General features: G+C 42.3%; 2 protein-coding genes and 2 non-coding genes across 6 annotated transcripts in view; all 4 read left to right on the top strand.

Moving 5' to 3' along the window:
• The window catches only part of LOC110493799 (serum response factor), a 30,075-nt gene extending 25,631 nt beyond the window's left edge, over nt 1-4,444 (top strand). For 2 of the 3 annotated variants that reach the window (XM_036949783.1, XM_021568290.2), the window contains 3 exons: nt 2,447-2,623; nt 3,595-3,671; nt 3,768-4,002. In XM_036949783.1, the coding sequence (XP_036805678.1) occupies nt 2,447-2,623; nt 3,595-3,671; nt 3,768-3,854 (341 nt within the window). In that variant the 3' untranslated portion in view covers nt 3,855-4,002. Of the gene's footprint in view, nt 1-2,446; nt 2,624-3,594; nt 3,672-3,767 lie in introns of all 3 variants that reach the window. The other variant, XM_021568289.2, reaches the window with a different exon arrangement.
• Nucleotides 4,445-12,216: 7,772 nt separating this feature from the next.
• Nucleotides 12,217-20,224, top strand: LOC110493798 (eukaryotic initiation factor 4A-III). Its single transcript, XM_021568288.2, has 12 exons — nt 12,217-12,856; nt 13,402-13,474; nt 13,699-13,765; nt 14,079-14,141; nt 14,572-14,704; nt 15,550-15,630; nt 15,932-16,073; nt 16,889-17,027; nt 17,851-17,966; nt 18,798-18,905; nt 19,665-19,792; nt 20,010-20,224. Exons 1-12 carry the CDS (start codon nt 12,703-12,705, stop codon nt 20,024-20,026), a joined length of 1,221 nt encoding a protein of 406 aa, XP_021423963.1. The 5' UTR covers nt 12,217-12,702; the 3' UTR covers nt 20,027-20,224.
• LOC118940674 lies at nt 16,646-16,779 on the top strand. The gene has a single exon (XR_005037260.1). It is a non-coding gene; the product is annotated as a small nucleolar RNA SNORA54 (small nucleolar RNA).
• On the top strand, nt 17,596-17,722 carry LOC118940673. Its single transcript, XR_005037259.1, has one exon. It is a non-coding gene; the product is annotated as a small nucleolar RNA SNORA54 (small nucleolar RNA).
• Nucleotides 20,225-20,226: the final 2 nt, after the last annotated feature.

Genomic DNA, 20,226 nt, shown 5'->3' with positions numbered 1-20,226 from the left:
GCTGATGCTATGTATTGACCAACGGAAGGTTTTAAAATGTTCAGTTCACATAATATAATTTTCAAAGTATGCATTAAGGTGTCTGTAATAGAATATACTTGTCAAATGAATGTCGACATTTAATTAATACATTTCTAAAGCAACCAAAATGGCTGCGTTGTGGCTTCAATACAGCTCTCCCTGTCAATCATCCAGGGTTCATACACATCGTTAAAATTATTTAAAGGAGAAGTTTCCTCTTTTTTTTTTACAACCAAATCCCTATTTTGATGTCAATGGCATGTTATAGAAGGGTCCAGACACCTTGTTGGGATTTCACATGTTTTTGAGAAAGATTAGGGAGGTGAGGCAATAAATAGGCCGTAGTGGCGAAATAATAATAATAATAATAATAATAATAATAATAATAATAATAATAATAATAATAATAATTTCGCAAATTAACACTGGAGTGATAGATGTGCAGAAGATGAATGTGCAAGTAGAGATTTGTTTTATTTAAATAAAATAAGTAACAATATGGGGATGAGGTAGTTGGATGGGCTATTTACAGATGGGCTATGTACAGGTGCATTGATCTGTAAGCTGCTCTGATAGCTGATGCTTAAAGTTAGTGAGGGAGATATGTCTCCAGCTTCAGTGATTTTCTTTTGCAATTTGTTCCAGTCATTGGCAGCAGAGAACAGAAAGGAAAGGCGGCCAAACGAGGAATAGGCTTTGGGGGTGACCAGCGAAATATACCTGCTGGAGCGTGTGCTATGGGTGGGTGCTGCTATGGTGACTAGTGAGCTGAGATAATGCAGGGCTTTACCCAATAAGGACTTATAGATGACCTGGAGCCAGTGGGTTTGGCAACGAATATAAAGCGAGGGCCAGCTAACGAGAGCATACAGGTCGCAGTGGTGGGTAATATATGGGGCTTTGGTGACGAAACAGATGGCACTGTGATAGACTGCATCCAATTTACTGAGTAGAGTGTTGGAGGCTATTTTGTAAATGACATCGCCAAAGTCAAGGATCGGTAGGATAGTCAGTTTTACGAGAGTGTGTTTGGCAACATGAGTGAAGGATGCTTTGTTGCGAAATAGGAAGATTATTTTATTTTGGATTGGAGATGCTTAATATGAGTCTGGAAGGAGAGTTTATAGTCTAACCAGACACCTAGTATTTGTAGTTGTCCACATATATTCTATGTCAGAAGCGTCCAGAGTAGTGATGCTAGTCGGGCAGTTGGGTGCGGGCAAACAATTTCTGAAGAGCATCCACTTAGTTTTACTTGCATTTAAGATCAGTTGGAGGCAACGGAAGGAGTGTTGTAATGGCATTGAAGCTCGTCTGGAGGCTAGTTAACAGTGTCCAAAAATGGGCCAGAAGTATACAGAATGGTGTCGTCTGTGTAGAGGTGGATCAGAGAATCACCAGCCGCAAGAGCGACATCATTGATGTATACAGAGAAAAGAGTCAGCCAGAGAATTGAACCCTGTGGCACCACCATAGAGACTGCCTGAGGTCTGGACAACAGGCCCTCCGATTTGAGAAGTAGTTGGTGAACCAGGCGAGGCAGTCATTTGAGAAACCAAGGCTGTTGAGTCTGCCTATAAGAATGTGGTGATTGACAGAGTTGAAAGCCATAGACAGGTTGATGAATACGACTGCACGGTATTGTCTTTTGTCGATGGAGATTATGATATCGTTTAGGACCTTGAGCGTGGCTGAGGTGCACCCATGACCAGCTCTGAAACCAGATTGCATAGCGGAGAAGGTACAGTGGGATTTGAAATGGTCGGTGATCTGTTTAACTTGCCTTTCGACGACCTTAGAAAGGCAGGGTAGGATGGATATAGGACTGTAACAGTTTTTGTCTAGAGTGTCTCCCCCTTTTGAAGAGGGAGATGACCGCGGCAGTTTTAGAGGTTGTACAAATAATTCTCATTCCTAACTTTATCCGCAATGTTATATTTCCTTTTTGTGTTTCTCAAAAACGTGAAATCACAAAGGTGTCTGGACCACCTTCTATACTAGAGATTTGGTTGTGAAACAGTTTTTCCAAACTCAAAGGTACTGATTAGGATAGTTTTGATACCATAAATGTGGATAATGTTGATCCCACTGGAAGGGTGGATATAGAAATGTGAAAGGCACGAAGGTGGGGAGATCAAACAGCAGTATTCCATCTGAAAACCAAAGGTAACTAATTGTATTAAATGCTTGATTGTGGTATGTATGTGGTCATTTGTTACATTGAGAAGTGTCAAAGAAATGTCATGTACTTGAAGTACAAGTGATATGCAGGCTCTATTTTTGGCCTTGGTTGCCTTTTTATTAACAGTTTTCGTTTTCACTATGACCTGTTCTACAAGTCACCATTCATAATTGTATAAATGAACCTTACAGAATATTGATATCCACACCTCATTGCCCGTGTTGTCCTGTCTCCCTGCTCCAGTGAGCCTCCCCACCACCATCGTCACGTCCTCGGTGCCCTCATCGATGGGTGGTCACATGATGTACCCCGGTGCCCACACTGTCATGTACGCCACACCTACGACCTCGTTGGGCGACGGCAGTCTGACCGTGCTCAACACCTTCCCACAGACAGCCCATACGCAGTCCCATGACCCCGGTGAGCAATCAGAGTCCAGACACCACAGCTGGCCTAACAGGGCACTGATATACAGTGAGCTCCAAAAGTATTGGTTCACAACCTTTAACAACTTTTTTTGTTGTTTTGGCTCTGTACTCCAGAATTTGGATTTGAAATGACACAATGACTGAGGTTTAAAATGCAGATTGTCAATAATAATTTGCAGGTATTTTCATCCATGCTGGTTTAGAAATTACTGCACTTTTTGTATGTAGACCCCCTCCATTTTGGGGCACCAAAAGTATTGGGACAATTTCCCTTATGTGTATTAAAGTGGTAAAAATGTAAGTAGGAAGGTGTTCCTAATGTTTGGTATAGTCTATCTATGTCAGCTGTAGAGAGACTTGAGCACATGAGAAAACAAGTTTTGATCAGTCAGCTATAGGATAATAAATACCAGAGTTTAGGTGCAGGTAGAGCCGGTTAGCGCTAGCTAGTTGGAGTCAAATATCTATACTGTCGTCCAAAAAATATTGCAATATGTAACCATTTTTTTTCTCCCCATCATTAGTTTTTAGCGTGTCTGATCCTATAGAAATAGACTTCGGATTTTAGTCCAGATCATCTGACATTTGAGAGAAGACATTCTGACCGGACATTTTGTGCTGCTTCGGTGAAACTCTTAGCTCTGTCTACATTGTGCTCTTGCATTCTGTAAATATCACATTTATTGAAATGGGCTATAACAAATAGGAATATAGGCAATTTTCTCAGACTGTCACCCTTGCACTACCCCTGCTGTGTGCTGCCTGACTCTGCTCTTTACTGCATGGTGGCATGCAGTCAAGTTGAAATAGCTTAGTCTCGTCTGTCATGATGTTGTCACTGTCAACGATGGCTGTCAATCATCCTCAATAGATGATACTATCGTAATCTCGGCCAACCCTACTGGATCGTATATGCGCGATTCATTTATTGGACTCTTCCCCCCCCCCCCCCCCCCCCCCCAGGTGCTGTATCGCAGGTGTTCCTCACAGGACATCCTGGGACAGTTCAGATCCCTGTGTCGGCAGTGCAGCTCCACCCGGTAATGACACCCATGTCCCTCTGTCACCACAACGCTACTGTCATTACTGTCACTTCAACATTAATGTCACTTAATCCCTCTCCTTTTGACCTGTAGATGGTGATTGGTCAGCAGTCAAGCAGCAGCAACCTCACAGAGCTTCAAGTGGTCAACCTGGACGCCCATCACTCAAAGGACGATTGACCCGCCCACATATAGACTGCTTTACCAAGACACACATTTGAATGCACACACGCCAGGGGATCACTGACGCCTTGCCAACAGACTGCCACCCCCTATTTATTACTGCCTTTTCACCGCAATCATTTTGTTTTTTAAAAATAAACCTTGTAAGAATATGCACACACTTACACTGGTTTTACAGAGAATTGAGGTGTGGCGCTGCCATTTTACTTTGTATATTTGTCTTTTATTTTCTTTCTCTGCAAGAGTTTCTTGGCTTGACATATCCACATATTGCTGAGGCTACAGCTTCACATTTCAATCGGAGACGTGTAGGGTGTGCACGTACCGGTTGTATGTATTTGAACTGAAGAGGTTTTGATATTGTTTTTCTTACGAGTGTATTCTCTTTTAAGCCCCCTGTGCATCCTAATGTTGATTACTTATATTTTTCTTATGTTGGCATTTGAATGATAACTTTACAATACCAGTTGCTGTCATTAGGGTAATCATATAATTTTTATTTCATTTCTGGGGGGAAATGTGCAATTGATGCCAGTATCAACTCGCTGATAATACAGTTAAATAAATATATATAGTTGAAGTCGGAAGTTTACGTACACCGTAGCCAAATACATTGTAAACTCAGTTTTTCACAATCCCTGACATTTAATCCTAGTAAAAATGCCCTGTTTTAGGTCGGTTGGGATCACCACTTTATTTCACCACTCTTTTATTTATTTCATCACATTGCCAGTGGGTCAGAAGTTTACATACACTAAATTAGTATTTGGTAGCATTGCCTTTTAAATTGTTCTACTTGGGTCAAATGTTTTAAGTAGCCTTCCACAAGCTTCCCACAATAAGTTGGGTGAATGTTGGACCATTCCTCCTGACAGAGCTGGTGTAACTGAGTCAGGTTTGTAAGCCTCCTTGCTCGCACAAGGTTTTTCAGTTCTGCCCACAATTTCTATAGGATTGAGGTCAGGGCTTTGTTATGGTCACTCCAATACCTTGACATTGTTGTCCTTGAGCCGTTTTGCCACTATGCTTGGGGTCATTGTCCATTTGGAAGACCCATTTGCGACCAAGCTTTAACTTCCTGACTGATTTCTTGAGATGTAGCTTCAATATATCCACATAATTTTCTCTCCTCATGATGCCATCTATTTTGTGAAGTGGACCAGTCCCTCCTGCAGCAATGTTGCCACCCCCGTGGTTGGGATGGTGTTCTTTGGGCTTGCAAGTCTCCCCCTTTTTCCTCCAAACATAACAATGGTCATTATGGCCCAACAGTTCTATTTTTGTTTCATCAGACCAGAGGACATTTCTCCTAAAATTACTATCTTTGTCCCCATGTGCAGTTGAAAACCGTAGTCTGGCTTTTTTTTATGGCGGTTTTGGAGCAGTGGCTTCTTCCTTGCTGAGCTGCCTTTCGAGTTATGTTGATATAGGACTCGTTTTACTGTGGATATAGATACTTTTGTACCTGTTTCCTCCAGCATCTTCACAATTTCCTTTGCTGCTGTTCTGGGATTGATTGGCACTTTTCGCACCACCGTGCGTTGTGCTCGGTCTCCTAGAGATTGTCTCCTTCCTGAGCGGTATGACGGCCGCGTGGTCCCATGGTGTTTATACTTGCGTACTATTGTTTGTACAGATGAACGTGCTACCTTCAGGCGTTTGGAAATTGCTCCCAAGGACGAACCAGACTTGTGGAGGTCTACAATTGTTTTCTGAGGTCTTGGCTGATTTCTTTGCTTTTTCCCATGATGTCAAGCGAAGAGGCTCTGAGTTTGAAGGTAGGCCTTGAAATACATCCACAGGTACACCTCCAATTGACTTAGGCTAATTGACATCATTTATCAGAAGCTTCTAATTGCCATGACATCCTTTTCTGGAATTTTCCAAGCTGTTTAAATGCACAGTCAACTTATTGTATGTAAACTTCTGACCCACTGGAGTTGTGATACAGTGAATTGTAAGTGAAATAATCTGTCTGTAAGCAATTGTTGGAAAAATTACTTGTCATGCACAAAGTAATGTCCTAACTGACTTGCCAAAACTATAGTTTGTAAACAAGAAATGTATGGAGTGGTTGAAAAACACTTAGATTGGAGTCATTAAAACGTGTATGTAAACTTCTGACTTCAACTGTGTATATATACACACAGAAACAAAGCATTACCTTTCAAAATCAAGCTTATGTGAGATTCACATATTTGTACATCTATGACTCTGCACTGACTCTGCCATGTAGCTTGACTGTGCTACACTTCTATGCTGTGCTAGTGGGCCGATACACTGACTTGCCCTTGTACACTGGCAGGGTACCACCACTGGTTCAGGTAATGCCCTATCATGCTGTAGGTTAAGGAATTACTTTAGAACATCACAAAGTTCATCTGGAAGACTGACGCAGGCACTTTTTCTCTTCTCTGTGTAAATCTACAGCACTTGCTGTGTTGCTGCATAGATAGTACTGTATTTCCCATCAACTACTGAACTATTTCAGGATGCTGGTTACGATTTCAATATTGAAGGACATTGTCTTAGTACCTTACAGTATCATACCCTATGCCAGTCTAGATTGTCGTAGACATATTCCAGGATTTTAAAGATTTAACTATCTGTGTTTTTCCTTAGGCACGAAATGGGAGAAAAACTATCATATCAAAACCTGTTTAGCCGATATTTTATAAATCTGCTCTGCATGTTGGGTGTTAGTAGAACTGCACAAGTGTGGTTTTTAAAGAGGAAATCATCAAGTCAGTATTTATCAGTGTGGTTATTTTGGGCTCAACCATTGCCTTCATGAGGGAAAGCAACAACATCAAACTGTTTAATAGGTAATAATGTTAATTTTACTTTTGTGCGAATCCTTGAAGGGCAAGCACCACTGTCTATCACTTGGCTTGCCTGAACAAAGACACACAGCTTTATGCCCACATTCTCTACCACTTGAACATCTTCTGAGATGATTTTTGACTGTTAACCATTGTCACGTATGTCAAATATATATTCTTCAATTTAAATGTATGAATAAAAATGTTTGTAGTTGGACACCAATATTTCCCCGCTTCCTGTATGAAACTAACTGAAAAACACACCATAATATGGGCTCCCGAGTGGCGCAGTGGTCTAGGGCACTGTATCTAGAGGTGACACTACAGACCCCGGTTCGATTCCATGCTGTATCACAACCGGCCGTGATCTGGAGTCCCATAGGGCAGCGCACAATTGGCCCAGCGTCGTCCTGGTTAGGCTTTGGCCCAGCGTCCTGGTTATGCTTTGGCTGGTGTAGGCCAATAATTAAGAATTTGTTCTTAGCGTACTTGCCTAGTTAAATAATTTGTACACTTTAAGCACATTCAATACCAATGCAACACTGAATTTGCCTTGCAGCATTGCCTTGCAGAGGCAGTTTCAGTGCTTTCTGTGTGGTGCATAGGTTGGATTTATTCAGCTTGACAGAAATGGTAGCAGAAGGTGAATGTTGAACTTTTGTTGCACACACATCCAGATGATGCTGCTTATCATTTTGCTCAATAATGCTGTTGGTGGGATCAAAGCGTTATGGTACTTCTGGTGTACCAAAACGCAAAAATACTGTAGGTGTGATCAAGGCATAAACCAGAAACAATAAGACAGTGGCAAAATAAATTGAACGCCTTAGTTTCATCATAAAACCAGAGAGAAATATCTATTTGGAGGAGTCCACAAAGCATATTGCATGTAACACAGGAATATGACCGACAGCATGGTCAATCAAGTTAATGTTTCCCACATGTTCGGACTACTAAACAACTATTGATTTAGATCACTAGTTTCAAAGAAAACAGGAGCTGCCTCCACTAATCCAGCACCATTTCAACATTATCAAATCGCTTATGCTTAGTCTAATACAGTGACAACTAAAATATACCAAAAACAATTTAGTCCAATCATCGTAAGCTAAATATCATGTGGCTGTCCATGTTCTGTGTGTGTGTGTGTGTGTGTGCCTAAGTAGAAAAACATGTTGACTCACCCTACTTATAGAGAAACGCCAATACCATCCTCCTTGTCCTAAGCTACCTGGCTAAAATGCTTGCTCGCTCGTCAAATTTTATTTAATGTACAATAAAGAGCAAGCTAGTTAACATCTAGCTACAGTACCAGTCAAAAGTTTGGACACACCTACTCAAGTGTTTATTTTTTATTTTTTACTAATTACTACATTGTAGACTAATAGTGAAGACAAACTATGAAATAACACACATGGAATCATGTAGTCACCAAGAAAAGTGTTAAACAAATCCAAATATATGTTATATTCTTCAAAGTAGACACACTTTGCCTTGATGACAGCTTTGCACACTCTTGGCATTCTCTCAACCAGCTTCATGAGGAATGCTTTTCCAACAGTCTTGAAGGAGTTACCACATATGCTGAGCACTTGTTGGCTGCTTTTCCTTCACTCTGCGGTCCAACTCATCCCAAACCATCTCAATTGGGTTGAGGTTGGGTGATTGTTGAGGCCAGGTCATCTGATGCAGCATTCTATCACTCTCATTGGTCAAATAGCCCTTACACAGCCTGTAGGTGTGTTTTGGGTACTTGTCCTGTTGAAAAATAATTGATCGTCCCAATAAGCTCAAACCAGATGGGATGGCGTATTGCTGCAGAATGCTGTGGTAGCCATGCTGGTTAAGTGTGCCTTGAATTCTAGATAAATCACAGTGTCACCAGGAAAGCACACCCACACCTCTTCCATGCTTCACGGTGGGAACCACACATGCGGAGATCATCCGTTCACCTACTCTGCGCATCAGAAAGACATGGCGGTTGGAACCAAAAATATCGACTCATCAGACCAAAGCACAGATTTCCACTGGTCTAATGTTCATTGCTTGTGTTTTTTGGCCCAAGCAAGTCTCTTATTATTTGTGTCCTTTAGGGGAAAGAGGGATACCTAGTCAACTGAATGCATTCAACTGAAATGTGTCTTATGCATTTAACGCAACCCCTCTGAATCAGAGAGGTGCGAGGACTGCCTTAATCGACATCCACGTCATCGGCGCCTGGGGAACAGTGGGTAACTGCCTTGCTCAGGGGCAGAACGACAGATTTTTACCTTGTCAGCTTGAGGATTCGATCCAGCAACCTTTCAGTTACTGGCTCAACACTCCTACCCACCAGGCTACCTAGTAGTGGTTACTTTGCAGCAGTTCGACCATGAAGGTCTGATTCATGCAGTCTCCTCTGAACAGTTGATGTTGAGATGTGTCTGTTACTTAAACTCTGTGAAGCATTTATTTGGGCTGCAATCTGAGGTGCAGTTAACTCTAGTGAACTTATCCTCTGCAGCAGAGGTAACTCTGGGTCTTCCTTTCCTGTGGCGGTCCTCATGAGAGCTAGTTTCATCATAGCGCTTGATGGTTTTTGCGACTCCACTTCCAAAGTAATTGACATTTTCTGTATTGTCTAAAATGGACTGTCGTTTCTCTTTGCTTATTTGAGCTGTTCTTGCCATAATATGGACTTGGTATTTTACCATATATCTTCTGTATACCACCCCTACCTTTTCACAACACAACTGATTGGCTTAAACGCATTAAGAAGGAAAGAAATTCCACAAATTAACTAAATAAAGCATACCTGTTAATTGAAATGTATTCCAAGTGACAACCTTATGAAGCTGGTTGAGAGAATGCCAAGCGTGTGCAACGCTGTCATCAAGGCAAAGGGTGGCTACTTTGAAGAATCTCAAATATGAAATATATTTTGATTTGTTTAACACTTTTTTTTTTGGTTACTACATGATTCCATGTGTGTTATTTCATAGTTTTGATATCTTCACTGTACAATAATAATGTAGAAAATAGTAAAAATAAAAAAATTGAATTAGTAGGTGTGTCAACTTTTTTGACTGGTACTGTACAAATTGAATTTCCATCCTCTCAGGCCAGTGGAACAATGTATGAATATATGGTTGTATCAGAATCACAATTATAATCATTGGCCAGTATAGAGAATCGCATCAAATCAAATGTTATTGATCGCATACACATGTTTAGCGGATGTTATTGCAGGTGTAACGAAATGCTTGTGTTCCTAGCTCGAACACTGCAGTAATATCTAACAATACACAACAATACACACATCTAAAAGTAAAAGAATGGAATAAAAAAAAAAAAGATTGCTAGCCATCTAGCCACTGGAGGACAACAACAGAACAAGATGCAACAATTCAAAATGTTTTTGTTTATGATGTTTGGCTTTTGATGTGATGTGATTGGTGTGAAGCTAAATCGAAACTGGCTTCCACCTTTTGTTTTTTTGGTGAGCCAGGACCATTCCCAGTTGAGCTCACTGTTTTGCTCAATGATGCTCGCTGGCTTCACTTGCATTCAATGCTATGGGCGGCAACAATGTCATACTCTTTTTGACCAGATAGCATCAGATAGATGGGCTACACATTCAGAGACAGAAGGGCGCTGAAGGAAAATTATGAAACACCGAGAGACGAAGGATACATTCATTTTTTGGGGGCACATTTTTTTGTGGAAGCCTGGTTTCCCTTGGCATCCATGAATACATGCCACTGACTGTCATTAATACATTTAGACTATTAAGATCTTAGCGAAAATAATAATGAACAGAATAAATGGGGTTCTTGATACCATAATAGAAAAAGAGCAAAGGGCGTTTCATGTGGGACAACATCTGTATGGCTCGGAGGACCTGAGCCCTAGGACCATGCCTCAGGACTACCTGGCATGATGACTCCTTGCTGTCCCCAGTCCACCTGGCCGTGCTGCTGCTCCAGTTTCAACTGTTCTGCCTGTGGCTATGGAACCCTGACCTGTTCGACCTGTCCCAGACCTGCTGTTTTCAACTTTCTAGAGACAGCAGGAGTGGTAGAGATACTCTTAATGAACGGCTATGAAAAGCCAACTGACATTTACTCCTGAGGTGCTGACTTGCTGCACCCTCAACTACTGTGATTCTTATTATTTGACCATGCTGGTCATTTATGAACATTTGAGCATCGTGGCCATGTTCTGTTATAATCTCCACCCTGCACAGCCAGAAGAGGACTGGCCACCCCTCAAAGCCTTGTTCCTCTCTAGGTTTCTTCCTAGGTTTTGGCCTTTCTAGGAAGTTTTTCCTAGCCACTGTGCTTCTACACCTGCATTGCTTACTGTTTGGGGTTTTAGGCTGGGTTTCTGTACAGCACTTTGAGATATCAGCTGATTTAAGAAGGGCTATATAAATACATTTGATTTGAAAGATATTACTACATCCACATCTGAATGTGATTTCTACATTTTGTGTCTTATTGAGAAAAATGCTTTTAATGATGTTTCATGTGAATATTGACGGTTTGTAATGAAATGTTATGGGTTCCCAAGTCCATTAATTGATGTGATTAAATTACTGTAAGCCGATCTATTGTCCAAGTTAATGTAAATGGTTTCCTGACCTGACACTTTGAAATTGAAAGGGGGGGGGGGGTAAAGCAGGGTTGCCCACTTAGCACAGCCTTCAATGTAATAGCTACTAGCCCTCTTCTAAAGCGAATTAAAGAAGATCTAAGTATTCAAGGTACTATCACCAGCTCTAGACAGCCCATTGTCGCACTTGCTTATGCCGATGATGTGTCTGTCATAATCAGAAATCAAGATGAGTTGAATAGATGAAACAATCATTTAAATTTATACAAAGAAGTCGCTGGAGCTAAATTGAACCAAGATAAAATGGAGGGTGTTTGGATTGGAACTCCAATAAACATACATGGAAGGGATGAAATTAGAATTTTGGGTGTATAAATATGTAAATTAAGCGCATATCGAATGGTCTGCTCTACCCATAACAATCATACCAAGCATAGGGTTGGTTGCTATAAGATTGAAATTGAAAAACTATGAAATTGCTCCCCAATACCGTCTGATGTATATATTTAATGTATTACCTGAATGGTGATGACAGACCACCGACATTTTTAACCGTGTTATAATGCAATTTTTTTCCAACCTGCTCCATGTATTCAATTTATTCCATTTCAAATTTGGCTCCTTCTCTGTATTGCCACGTTCCTGTGCTAGTCAGAACTAGGAAACTCTGACTTTTCTGATTTGCTAACTGGGTGTAACTATACACTTGTGGGCTCAACCAGCTCAAAAATGTTTCAAGTTTTCTTGTCTCGACTAGTACGTGAACGCGGCATATATTCCTAGTTAGCAACCAGGAAATGGCGGAGCGATTTCTGCATAGAACAATGAGACAGATATTTCACTGGATGTATAAATGTGAAGCATCCGGTTGGCATCTCCACTCAATATGGGAGGGGCTATAGTTTGTCCGAAATTCTGCACATTTTCTCATCGATTAAACATTCGATCTCAATATAGTTTTCTGTTCGCAAACTAGAATATGTTATGAACAGGATGGACTAAGTTTTGTAGACTGTACCCTTTTCAAAACGTTTTTAAAAATCGCGCTGTTTAGAAGGAGCACAGAGTAGAATTGAGTTATTGCACACGGGCAATTCACAGAGTAGGCCTTCCGTAACGGAAATATGCAGATACATACTAGAACGCCTATAGGATATCGCTAGCGGGTGCTTGGCTCTGCCCACCTCCTTGTTTGTTCTGCTCACTCTGACTCATTTGTTTCCATTGGAAACGACACGTTGTGGTCTATCTTGATTTATTTCTAAAAAAATCTTTGGTACACCTTTTCTCGTCATGCAAATTATTGTCTCTTGCTTTCGGCGTCACTAAAGCGACGCATGCGGCGGTCTTTTTTCTACTTCCCGCAGCAGAACTCGAGTTGGTGAAGTTGTCGATTTCCTTCTTATTTTGTGAAAACGCTCACAAAAGCCATGGAAGTAGCCACCGTACCACGCACGAGGCGTCTATTGAAGGAGGAAGACATGACCAAGATCGAGTTTGAGACCAGCGAGGAGGTCGATGTTACGCCTACCTTCGACACAATGGGCCTAAGAGAGGATCTCCTCCGTGGGATCTACGCATACGGTAGGTCCGGGGTTTTGTTTGGTACAGTGGGCCCATGTAGGCAACTACCTAAGTAAGTTATTTGGACACATTTTCTGTGCTTCATGACTCAGTTGCACACCCAGAACAAACACATACTGCGAGTATTGTAATGAGAAAAAAATAAAAAGCCAGAATGTTGTATTTGTCTTTCTTTAGTTAGCCAACTACCCTGCCAACGTTAGCTAGTTAATTAGCTTCGTTAAACCGAGCTAACTCGCTAACGTTAGCTGATATTAGCTAACTGGAATACTCCACCCCATTTAATATTTAGTACATGTTGCATTTTCCTCACTTGTTGATTTAATATTTTTGTGTGTGAGCATTTCTTGTAGCGCCATCTGATCTAGCCAGTGCTAAAACACTTTGACACTGTCTGCGCAACAGGAAAAATATTCAGTACTACCAGCTATATTTTCCAGTTGCTCAAATGATAACATGAATAGTATACAATGTTTATTGAAATATTTTTACTGTAAACTGTCATGGGCCGACATAATTAACCATCTTTTATTTCTTATTCTTAGGTTTCGAGAAGCCTTCCGCAATCCAACAAAGAGCAATTAAACAGATCATCAAGGGTAGAGATGTCATTGCACAGTAAGTCGTGACTGTTTATGCTAGAGAACCATTACGTCCAGAGCTACAGACTAAAGATATAGTTAAATGTTTGGAACTTTGGCTATTCACCAGGGGTGTATTCATTAGTCGGATTCTGTTGCGAAACATTTTATATTTTGGGCCCTTGTTCAAATGTTTTATAGTGGCTGTTGAATACCATCTTTCTCTGTTCTGCAACACTCTTCCTTCTTTCTTTCTTTTAGGTCTCAGTCAGGAACAGGAAAGACTGCCACGTTTTGCGTATCAGTGCTGCAGTGTCTTGACATTCAGGTATTTGAGTAAGGTTGTTGGTATGTGCAGACTAGGGCATCTCAGAGTAGGAGTGCTGATCTAGTATCCGTTTTTCCTTTTAGATGATACTGAGAATTTTTATATGAACATGTAGGATGACATCCTAGATCAGAACTCTTACTGAGAGGCTACACGAACACAAGCCCTGTTGTAGGTACTGATGTGCCGTTACCATCACATAGCTTTTTTGGATCATCCAACAACATTTTGTGTTGTGAAATTTTCTCGCACTCTGAATATGTGGAGTTTGGACAGCATGAGCAAATGTGATTATTTTTTGTTTTTGTAACAGGTGCGTGAAACCCAAGCACTGATCCTGGCTCCCACCAGAGAGTTGGCTGGACAGATACAGAAGGTATGTGACTGAATATCAAGTGTCTTCTGATGTACTGGGGAAAAACTGCTTTGTAAGATAAGGGTTGTGTTCAGTAGGGCACACAGTAGCAAAATGTATGAAAACAGTGTTTCTATTGGACAGGTTTGGGTCCTGTTCATTTGGTAACACTGTAGCAAATACTTAAACGCTGTGCAATGGGAACAAGTGTTTATTTGATATGTTCAGATAGTACCTCCCGGTTTTCCTCAGTTTCAAAACGGTTTTTCCTGTTCTATGCCGACTAAATGCCAGTGTTCTGATCTGGGCAGCAAAGGATTGGATTGGTGAAAGCCTTGGCTGGAGGGAGTTTCCACCATTGTTAAATCCATGACTGGGAATGTGCAACACTGGTAGAAATTTGGGACACAGCCATTATCTCCTAATATTCCGATGTTAAACCCCTCCCCAGGTGCTCCTGGCCCTCGGTGACTACATGAACGTCCAGTGTCATTCCTGCATCGGCGGGACAAACGTGGGTGAGGACATCCGCAAACTGGACTATGGCCAGCACGTAGTAGCAGGGACCCCTGGGAGAGTGTTTGGTGAGTTCCCTGGACCCTAACCTTCTAGTATCTATCTCCCATCCACAGGTATGAACGTCTGTGTCTGCCCAGCTAAGCAGACTAGACATTTAATATCTTAGAATTCTGTCACAGGATCAAAACTGAATTTCGCTGTTTCACTTCGTGGGTTCAGTCTGCCTTCCTTGAAACTGTTTGTACCTTATGTAATGAGGCTACTCTGCATACTCAGGACAACAGTATATATTTTTATTTAACTAGGCAAGTCAGTTAAGAACAAATTCTTATTTACAATGACGCCATCCCGGGGACCAGTGGGTTAACTGCTTTGTTCAGGGACGGAACGACAGATTTTTACCTTGTCAGCTCGAGAATTCGATCCCGCAACCTTTCGGGTTACTGGCCTAAAGCTCTAACCACTAGGCTACCTGCCGCACCAAAAGTAAAGAAAATAATCATTTTTGCACTGTTCGTAACCTGGCTCAGTCCTCAGTGTGAGCTTTGTGTTCCATTCCAGTGCCACAGTAAAGCCCAGAGAGTGGCAGGGGTCCAGTACGTCTTGTACCGTTTCTCTGTTCACTCTCTGGTAACATGACCCCCCCCTGTAACACACAGGGGAAAGAAGGATGGTAAATCAATTACTTAAGGTCCCACTACAGTCTCGCGATCTCATATTTTTTTACGATTTACCTGATACCAGAACATTTAATTTCAAAGGAAGGTAACTAGAAAATATGCATGAGTAGACAATCATGAATTAGGCTCACTGTAGTCACCGCAAGGATCGTGTATGAGTTGAGTAGCCTCCATTTTCCCACAGCAGGCTGACTAATGCAGGCACTGCTCTCCCTCTCTCTGTTCTTTAGATATGATCCGCAGGAGGAGTTTGAGGACGCGTGCCATCAAGATGCTGGTGCTGGACGAAGCAGACGAAATGCTCAACAAGGGTAAGCCAGACACGCTATTGTGCATTACTGAGACGACGCGAAAGACGTCTGCCAGTTGTTTGTGTTTCTGCTCTCTCCTAAACAACAACAACGAGGTCTCATGGTAAAGCAGGATAAGTTACAGTGCAGCCTGTTCAGTTCCTACTATCCCTACCTGTCTGCATTCCACGGCAGGCAGGGACACTTGGGCTCAGACACTTTTGCGCAGGAAAGTCGTTTTGACGGTCTGCGTGACTTTTCCCTGGAAGTCTAGTGTAATATGAAGGGGATACTGAATAGCTTTCCCTTAACCGTCCGACAGGTTTCAAAGAGCAGATCTACGACGTGTACCGGTACTTGCCCCCCGCCACCCAGGTGTGTCTGATCAGCGCCACGCTGCCCCACGAGATCCTGGAGATGACCAACAAGTTCATGACCGACCCCATCCGCATCCTGGTCAAACGGTGAGTCAAGCGTTACTCTGCTGTATATATTAGGAAGTACCAGCCCGGGTTTCTAGCCTAGTGGAACCAGCCTGATCACTGTTTTGAGAATGATGACCATGCTACCTTGTTCCTGGAGTTAGTCTTGTTCAAGTTGTGTATTCTAGAGGGCAGCATTGTGTAATGTATACGGCGGGGGGGGGGGTAAATCAGCCGGTCCTAAATTGCTCTCTACCCCATGGCCCTAACCCTTAGTTTCTGCAGGTCTGTAAGGTGGAAGCAATATAGTGGATGCTCCACCACTGAACTGCTTATATGTAATCCAGACCCTACACATCTGCAATCATCCAGGGATTAGGGTCGAGGGAGGGATTTGGGACCAGCTTAGTCTGAATACATATACTTAGTCTGAATACATATACTTAGTCTGAATACAAACCCTCATATAGTCATCAGAGAATCAACCATGCTTAAATCGATAAAAGCCTTCCACCTTTCCTGTGGGACCTTTCAGAAGAGAAGGATGAAATATTCTGTCTTATATAGAAGTATTTCTGACTATTATATAGGTCAGTCAAGGAAATCTTTCTTTTTGGCACTGTTCGTAACCTGGCTCAGTCCTCAGTGTGAGCTGTGGGTTCCATTCCAGTGCCACAGTAAAGCCCAGAGGGTGGCAGGGGTCCGGTACGTCTTGTACCGTTTCTCTGTTCACGCTCTGGGAACATGAACCAAAACCCCCTGTCATGGCAAACTACATGCTGCTCTCCTTGATATGTGTTCCTCTAGCAGCAGAAGTCCAATACCTAGTTAACCCCTCTTCCCTTTCCCTCTCCCAGTGATGAGTTGACTCTGGAGGGCATCAAGCAGTTCTTCGTGGCAGTAGAGAGGGAGGAGTGGAAGTTTGACACCCTGTGTGACCTGTATGACACCCTCACCATCACGCAGGCTGTCATCTTCTGCAACACCAAGCGGAAGGTCTGTACACAACTTAAACCTAGTTGCCCCTAAACGCTGATTTTCGGTTCGTTTTGCATTTCCCCCAATAATAGTTGAGGTTAGGATTAGGGGAGGGGAAGCTGACCCTAGATCTGTGCCCAGGAAAAACTACTTGGGTTGTTGGAAGCTGTTGATAGTTATTGCATGTTTTTCTCCCTTTGCCTATGTGTAATGGTAAGAAATATGGGTGGTCAGGAGTACGCCATTGAAGGTTTGTATTCCATCAGTAATGTGTACTTGACATTTTTTCTTATGCAACTATTTAGCAGGTCATTTGTAAGCACTGTCAATGTCCCAACACGGAGATGTTTGTTTGTGGAATATGTCAAGCACAGTGAAGATATGTTACGTTTAGTTTTTCAGTTGTGTATAATTTCTTTCAAATGCCCACCATTGTAATTATGATTTTTTTAAATTGATTTTTCTGAAATTAAACTGAAAGAAGAGGTCTCGGCGCTTCCGTCTCCCCGGGGGCCAACATGCTTTGACATTGTTAGTTTGACAACCTCTCGTTGATCACACCGATGAATGTCAAGAAAATCTTCCTTTGCACTGTTCGTAACCTGGCTCAGTCCTCAGTGTGAGCTCTGGGTTCCATTCCAGTGCCACAGTAAAGCCCAGAGGGTGGCAGGGGTCCGGTACGTCTTGTACAGTTTCACTCTCTGGGAACAAGACAAGTCCTAAACGGCACCAGATTCCCTACATTGTACACTTCAGGGATAATTTTTTTGCATGATCCCTAAAATGCATTGTCATGAGTTTGGCCTGAGCCTCTTATCTGTCCCCGCTCTGCGTGCGATAGGTTGACTGGCTGACTGAGAAGATGAGGGAGGCCAACTTCACCGTTTCCTCCATGCATGGAGACATGCCCCAGAAGGAGAGGGAGTCCATCATGAAAGAGTTCCGTTCCGGTGCCAGGTAATAATGATGAAATAGTGTGTTTTTAGCAGCCCAATGAATCTTTGAAGGCTATTCAATAAGATTTGAGTGTTTCGGTTTTTTAGATTTTGTGTGTATGACCACTGGGTCCTTATTGATCAATAGTGAATGTGCTCCGATGCCAGTAGTTACTGTGTCATACTTCTATGATAAAGTAGAAGCTGGTCTTATACTCATTTTTAAAAACTGTTTATAAAAGGTGCAATCACCAACAATTTGCACATGTAGCTTTGTAATCTAGAGTCGTGTCCATCTTATGATGCCAGAGACAGCTTAGTTTAGCTTAGTTGTTTGGAGAGTTGGTTGAGTCTCTTAGTGGGAGAAAGATCCTAGATCCTATTACATGACAATGTACTGTATCGTGTGGATTCTTTCTGGTCCACCCGATATAGAATGTGGTCTTTCCTATACAATACTGGACAGTTTCCCACACTAGATAAAGCGTACTAGTGGACTAAACACTTAAACGGACGTTCTTCATTGCACTGTTCGTAACCTGGCTCAGTCCTCAGTGTGAGCTGTGGGTTCCATTCCAGTGCCACAGTAAAGCCCAGAGGGTGGCAGGGGTCCGGTACGTCTTGTGCCGTTTCTCTGTTCACTCTCTTGGAACAAGTCTACGCATTGTTCTTTTAAATCTCCCAGGGGTTGACTTGGGTCTTTTTTAATTGGTGTAAAACGTTTTGCAAAGTTCAGATAGTCTTTCCTTGTTTGAGCCTGTTCGGTTCCAAGTGAATACGACCTTGGTTTGTCCTAACATGGATCTCTCCTCTTCTCCCCCCCCCCCCCCCCCCCCCCCCCAATCCCCAATAGCCGAGTGCTTATCTCAACTGATGTGTGGGCCCGAGGTCTGGATGTGCCCCAGGTGTCCCTCATCATCAACTACGACCTGCCCAACAACAGAGAGCTGTACATCCACAGGTACGTCTGGCTGCCCAGAACAACTATAGAAACTAAGCGATATTAAGTATGCAATGTGGCTATTCGGTCAACCGTGAAGTCGGGGGAAATCATCCTTTTGCACTGTTCGTAACCTGGCTCAGTCCTCGGTGAGCTGTGGGTTCCATTCCAGTGCCACAGTAAAGCCCAGAGAGTAGCAGAGGTCCAGTACATTTTGTGCTGTTTCTCTGTTCACTCTCTCAGGACACTAAAAGCCCATTTTTGTATTTATTTTTTAATTGGGGTCAATCCGACATCTGCAGTGGTTACAGCGAAGCAGATTCTGCAGAAGTCAGAGCATTCATACTTCTTGCGCTTCGGCGAGCTGTCATACGCATGCAATAAATTGGTCTCCAGGGCACCACTTGTAGTGATTCAAAGCCATCCAGCTAATTGAGAGCAACTGGCTAAACAAAACTTTGAAACTTCTAAATGTTATGCAGCGAAAACAGCCAAATATATCCAAATTGGATTTTAATAACCACGCTGTGATCCTGTTAAAATACATCATAACAGATTTGACACGTCCACTTAGATCAGATTTGTTGAATATAGGCCAATCCAGCGTCCTTCTCTCCACCATGGTCTGCATTCCATTGACCTCTTTACCGCATCTATCCTCTACCTCCCCAATCTCTTTCCAGAAGCTTCTGGCCCGCATAGCCGGATCAAGCAAAAATCGGCTTGTCAGGGCAAACATTTACTGCCGTTTTTGTCCTTCAACCTCTCCTCTCTTCATAGGATTGGCCGATCGGGTCGTTACGGCCGCAAGGGTGTGGCCATCAACTTTGTGAAGAACGACGACATCCGTATTCTCCGTGACATTGAGCAGTACTATTCCACACAGATCGATGAAATGCCAATGAACGGTAAATTAGCATTTGTTAATCTTCTGCCTGAATATTTAATTGACAATGTTGATATGTTTAGTATTGATGTTTTGGTTGTTCAAGGAACTAAATGTGCATTTTTGTTTCAACCATATACTGGGTTTACAGATTTAGGGCCATAAAGACCTGGGGTTCTTTTACAAAATGGGCATTGACATTAGATGGCTGTCATTAACCTAAAATATTTTCTCCTCAGTGGCTGACCTGATCTAAGGCGGTGGTGACGGAAGTGGAGAGACCGCTTTGATTACACTTTGGACCCCTTTTTATTTACTGTTGGAATTCTCGTCTCATTTGTTTTGTTTTTAATAGTAGCTTTGGAACAACCTTTACTATTGTATTCTTAGGGAAATGCCTACTGCAACCTTCCAGTTGTTTTGTAAATAAAGAACATTTTGTTTCCCATTTGAATG

This window comes from Oncorhynchus mykiss, chromosome 17 (genome assembly GCF_013265735.2).
Source record: "Oncorhynchus mykiss isolate Arlee chromosome 17, USDA_OmykA_1.1, whole genome shotgun sequence".
Classification (NCBI taxonomy): domain Eukaryota; kingdom Metazoa; phylum Chordata; class Actinopteri; order Salmoniformes; family Salmonidae; genus Oncorhynchus; species Oncorhynchus mykiss.
The sequence above is the reverse complement of the archived record's forward strand: the minus strand, read 5'-3'. Positions and strand labels throughout refer to the sequence as shown.

Bases quoted from the DNA above. Each gene is read 5' to 3' on its own strand.
- LOC110493798 (XM_021568288.2), top strand. From the start codon at position 12,703: ATGGAAGTAGCCACCGTACCACGCACGAGGCGTCTATTGAAGGAGGAA. The intron at 13,766-14,078 runs GTATTTGAGTAA...TTTTTGTAACAG, and splicing joins TGCAGTGTCTTGACATTCAG to GTGCGTGAAACCCAAGCACT. The intron at 16,074-16,888 runs GTGAGTCAAGCG...TCCCTCTCCCAG, and splicing joins ATCCGCATCCTGGTCAAACG to TGATGAGTTGACTCTGGAGG.